Below are 5828 nucleotides of genomic sequence, written 5' to 3'. Positions count from 1 at the left end.
AAGTAATAGAATAATTGTGGATCTTACTCATGGTAATAATCATGCCAACGTCCGATTTTGATAATGAAAATGGGTGCAGTTTGCTGCCAGTAAAGTAAAGCTTATCACCCCTGTCCTCGTTGGTATGTTCCGGTCAGCCGCGCGCGTATCACAATACGAACCCGTATGCAAAAACAATGAAAACAAATTTAGAAACTGCTAACTCGCTCTGGCAGATACCCATAACCCAAGGAAAGCAAAGCGTGTTCCTCTTTAAAATTCAATGACGAAAACAGCCGACCAATGACAGTGCGAGGTGTCGATTTCCAGGTATAAAAGCGAAGGAATCTCAATAAAATCGTCCGGCATTTTGGTGGCATAGCACCCCTCGCACTTTCCTAGGTTGGTGGCAGTGATTTGGGACTTGGAACACTTGGAACAAAATGGTAAGAGCATCGCTATACGTTGTATTTATCTTCGATGTCTTAACAATATGTGTAGTGATTATTTAAACAGGCTTTGTGTTAAGATAAGAAAGATTGTCAGTGCATTGCAGTTAGCTTTTGGGGACAAGCCTCACCGACTGCTATAAAACGAGCGCTAGCCAAATGACATATAGCTCTTTGTCCTTTGCAATAACGATAAACCATAACAAATTACGATAAACCATGAACCAGAATTGATATTCATTCAATTGAAACAGTACAATGAGACAGACAGTTGATTTGTATCACAAAGGTAGGAGTAGAACTTCTTCTAATCATAGCGTTTGGGTGTGAATTATAACTGAGCGTTCTAAAGTGAGATTAATTTTCCAAATGCATTTTATACAATGGCCATGTCAAGCATCCTTCGTATTGGAAAGATTCTTGTTGCCCCCCAATATGTTTCTATAACGTGATGCTCTAAGTATATCATTCTAGCATTTCCCAACTCTGAAACTTTACTCGAGCATTTGGAAATAATTTTCGATCATAAAACATACTGCATTCTTCATCATAGTCTGTGACACTGATGGTTCACTTTATGAAATATCACCGAAAGAAATATGGTGAGAAGAATCGGACATAGATAACTACAGTTATAACGGACCTCTTCTTGCATTGTTGTACATGCAGGATATGTAATAGGAATTCCCTGAATGTTGGGTGAGTGTGGGGTTGCTCGTGCCCTCCCCTGCGTGCTATAAATATGTCCCAGTATGGATGGCATCTCCTGAGGTTGCACTGTCTCCGATCCACGATTCAGTCGTGTCTCTTCTGTGTTTGAGATCCTTTCTATATACGAACAAGTTAAACCATTACTATCTCATATAGCATCTAAATGGTGGTAGTCAGATAACCGCGAAATGAAGGCTAAAGAGACTGTTAACTTACGTTTGTATAGAGATCATTTCCATCACACCAAATGTCCTTTTTTGGCATCACGAAACATATTGCTGGCCAAGAGGAGTTATTGCAGTCGCATACTGGTACGTCCAGAGCACCGGAATGAATATGAGCTCTGACGGCCATGTGTTTTTGTAACAATAGTACATGTACCTTCCGTGATGGAATGAAGGAAGCATTTGGGAATCCTTACTGCACTTTTTTGACAGCTAAATATGGCATATCGGGCGAGAGTGTGTAATATAACATAAATCTTGTATTCTGTCTGACATAACGTGAGGGAAGCACTGTCAAAATCCTCGGGACCTTTTAAAAATGTTTCACTGACTATCCACTGTCCATTGTAACTTCACATACGGTACGAGAAGTAACGGTGTCAATCTAGATCTACAAAAATTTAAGAGTTTGTTCAGAGTGCAGTGTGTAGGTATTTCCGTGGCCACGTTACTGGGATGACGGTAGAGTCTAAAGGCTAGTACATAAACATATAGAAATGATCAAAGTACAGACTAATTGGATATGTCTGCAACCAAGCTTCGACAATGGGACCCTCACTGGTGAGTGTACAACATGTATCATATACTGTAAGCGTCTGGTCACTTTCGTCGGACGACGGTCGCACGACCGTAAACTGGAGGCATGCATGGGTTAGTTGTGCATATGTCGATCAAAATTCAGCTCTCTTGTTCCGGATAAACCTGTCTTAGGTCCTGCCTGTTGTTGGGTCTGTCACAACTTAGATATAAATTGTACGACCTCCTACGACAGAAGTGACCTCGCACTAAATAATGAAGAGAAGTAATTACTGTGTTCAATTATAGTCAAACATGTACAGACCTTAGTTTCGCAAAAAGAAAAAGATAAATACATGCCTCCAAAATCAACATTTATACATGTATAATCGTTCAATGAAGGATAACCAATCATGTTTTCCCGGACGCTCTCTGGATGTCAAGAAAGATGTAAACGACAGTATCCTGCATTTGTTTTTCACGTCTAGGGTCGCAAGGGAAGAAAGGGAGGCGGTGGAGGAGGAGGAGGCAAGCGTGCCACCACTACTGCCACCACGTTTGACTCATCCCAGGTGCAGGAGTTTAAGGAGGTGAGGTGTCTTTATTGATCTGATTGTTTGTTTGTTTGTATCGCATTTCCAGCAAAAGACCACCTGGTAAAAACCTATCAACCGCTGCACCATATTTTGACAATGTTACAAGTATTTCAGATTATATTGCTTGTACATTGTGACATGTACAACAGCATAGGGCAGGCCGAAGGATATTGTCCCGATCAGTATGTAGGAGTTATGGTGGTCTTGATAGTCTCTTTGACTCTTTTCGTCTCGGGAGACGGTCAACGGCTCAGTCGGGCCTCAGGTCTTGATAGTGGTGGAAATATAAAGTGGTTGTTTTATTCGGGGGAAGGAGTTCGGAGGTTTGATTAGAATAGTAACTGCTGTGGGTCAACTATAATGTCCCTCCACAATGTGTTGGTTGTTCGGAATATTAAGTGACGCGCTATATTTCCCTGCGTTGTGTTTACAAATGTCATGAAGCAGAAGAGTACAAAAAGCTACCATAAATTACTTTTTCACAAGGCACTCAAAACTTTTCAGGATGTAACATTACAATAAGAATGTTACTCAAAACCACACCATGGCAGAAAATACCTTACAACTGGCAACAAGGCACTTGTAATATGTGATATTTCGGTAGGGGTCCCGCTTAACACGCCCAGTCTGGTAACCTTATCCTCCTGTATTGCATTCCAGGCATTCGGAGTGTTGGACCAGAACAGAGATGGCTTCGTCGACAAGGAGGATCTGAAGGATACGTATGCCTCATTTGGTAAATATCTTTCCGTGAACCATCTTGACTTGCCAATGCCTTGTTGTGCCGTTTCCTTCATCCTCATCCATATATATATATATATATATATATCTTTACCATCCCTGAGAGCAGCCTTCTAGATCTTATTTTCATTAGCTGATAGTTCTGAACTTCCAGAGTAAAAGAAAACTTACACATGAATACACACGATGTCGCATTATGTGAATAACACCATAGTCCCTGGAAGACAAATCACACATCTTTATGTGTTGTTTACATATTATCAATAGGTAAGAACCCGGACGACTTCAGGGAACAGATAGACAAGATGATCGCGGAGGCTTCCGAGCCCATCTCTTTCCAGGTCTTCCTGTCTCTGTTCGGAAACAAGATGAAGGGTAAGTGTTACTATGGGATCGTGAATAATTCAGAACGCAACGTTAAGATGGAACACAGAGAATAGGAGGCATGTCATTTTCCACCAGAAGAAATGTTTAACAGTTTTATACATATCCGATCCAGTGTTCGTCAGCTGACCTATTGGAATATGCCACATATAGGCATTTCCATACACCAAATTCTAGGTCATTTGGTTATATCGCTATGGCACAGAAGCCACAAAACATGCATTTTTGGGGACTGAAAACGGCCAAAAATGAAATAGAACCGATTCTGGGCGGAAACTGAGTTTCCTTCTTATCTATACTTGCTTAGAATACACTCAAATACATGTGTACCAAATTTGTTAAAAAGCACAAGTTGTCTAACTATACGACTGTACTAATAGTATCCATTTCCAACCGAACACTGAGTAACGACAACACAAGAAGAGCAAAATTCCTCGTGAAATAGTTCCACTAAGTTTGACCTGTCTTTTTGTCCATTTTCCCTTCAGACACCAACCCCGTTCAGGCGCTCTTGGACGGAATGAAGCAATTTGACCCTAAGGGCAAAGGCTTTCTGCCAAAGCTGAAGTGAGTTGTTCTTAGTTGGTAACGTTAAATAAACTATTCTATCACAAATGTGTAACGTAAGTCTAAGTCTCTGTGCAACTGAAGTTGTAAACGTAAAATACCCTGCATGTTTCCCTAACAGTATGAAATAAAGCTACTTCAAAACGAAAGATTTGCAGATGTGTAAGTTGTCAGATATTTACATGTATCATGGAGAAAGAATGACTAATGTTGGTTGCATTTGTGTCGTCCTTAGGGTAAAGGAGATCTTCTGTGAGAGGGGTGACAGGTTCTCAGAGGACGAGGTAGGCAAACGTTTCTGTTGTTTCATTTTGTGTTGTTGTGGATGATGACGTGTTCCCGGCACGTTCTATTCACAGCGCCACACCTGTCCCCGCGCGCTACACCTGTCCCCGCGCGCCAAAAACAGAGGGTCAATTAACTCAATTTTGGAGGGTAACCAATCAGGGGAGTTATGCAAATGAGCACGTATGCCAATAACACAACAAGGGGTGATGCACAGTTTGACTTTGAGAGCAGGAGGTGGTTGGGAGGAACAGGTGGAAAGTCGGGTCAAATAGGGAAACTAGGAAATGGGGATGTTGAGATATGAGGGGGAGGAGGGTCTTGTCATTTCCCTATCCAAGACCCATCCACCCTCTTTCTTATGGCTCAGGAAAAGTATTCGCCTCGCTCTCTGATCAGGGATGGGGACTTTTTCTGCACTCCTTATCCCTCCATCACCTGTTTGGTGGCGCGGTGTGTGGCGTTGTGAATTTTCCACTTTTTATTTTGAAGTAATTTGAACGATTATGTCAGTAAAAAGTTTGCATGTTTACAGTCACTTCAATAGAAGATTACTGTACCAAATGTCTGATATCTTCATACTTTCTCTCTATCCTTGCGCAGTGGAATAAGATGTTGGCGGGAGCCCCGTGGGCTGTGAACAAGAAGGGCCAGTTCAACTGGGTGGGTTTCCTGACGTACGTCCGCACGGGCGCCGAGCCGGAGGAAGACGAATGAGCAGACGGCAGGCTGGGCCACGGGAGTCGCCGAGACATCTGACTCCACGTGCATGCCGATAGTTCATATGTGTCGCGTGTGCAAGAATCATCACATATTTGCTGCATGTTTATCCGTAACATGTACGCAGCACTTGCCAACGAAAGTCCCAGAAACTTTCTTCACCAAACCATCACCAAACTTTCACCTATAGTGGTGGATGGTTGTGTTTGTACATTTTTCACCAGTGTGTGCTTTTTGTTGTTTAGCAAACAAACACGTCACAAATCATGCAGAAGATCAAACGGGAATCTAGGCGTGCGTTATTCTCCTTGATCTTCGAAGTAGTCTTATTGTCTACTACCCTTCCCATAGAGACTTAAGATCCGGAAAAAATGTATCAAGGAAGTTTTGTGTAACCCAGTGTGCTGCTCCGCTTACTTTGTACATGTCATTTCATCCTCATTTCATGCCCCAAGATTAAAGTACCATGTCATTCATCGAAATGATTTTGATTTCATTCTTGTGACGTTACCATTGCAGGGCCTGTGTGTGGTGTGAATGGAAAGTCGACAATCATTTGAATGTGTTGACACCACAGTGTAATCTAAATTATACTACTTTACATCCAACGCATCAGTAATATATATAGAGTACGTGTCCTTCCCCACATTTATGTT

The 5828-nt window shown here is 41.9% G+C and overlaps 1 protein-coding gene across 1 annotated transcript; it reads left to right on the top strand.

Moving 5' to 3' along the window:
• Positions 1-269: 269 nt before the first annotated feature.
• LOC118409545 (myosin regulatory light chain, smooth muscle-like) lies at positions 270-5654 on the top strand. Its single transcript, XM_035810647.1, has 7 exons — positions 270-425; positions 2368-2469; positions 3136-3211; positions 3484-3591; positions 4089-4167; positions 4403-4451; positions 5056-5654. The coding sequence occupies exons 1-7, from the start codon at positions 423-425 to the stop codon at positions 5167-5169; spliced, it is 531 nt and encodes a 176-aa protein (XP_035666540.1). The 5' UTR covers positions 270-422; the 3' UTR covers positions 5170-5654.
• Positions 5655-5828: the final 174 nt, after the last annotated feature.

Source organism: Branchiostoma floridae, chromosome 2 (genome assembly GCF_000003815.2).
Source record: "Branchiostoma floridae strain S238N-H82 chromosome 2, Bfl_VNyyK, whole genome shotgun sequence".
Taxonomy (NCBI): domain Eukaryota; kingdom Metazoa; phylum Chordata; class Leptocardii; order Amphioxiformes; family Branchiostomatidae; genus Branchiostoma; species Branchiostoma floridae.
This window is presented reverse-complemented; position numbering and strand designations above follow the sequence as displayed.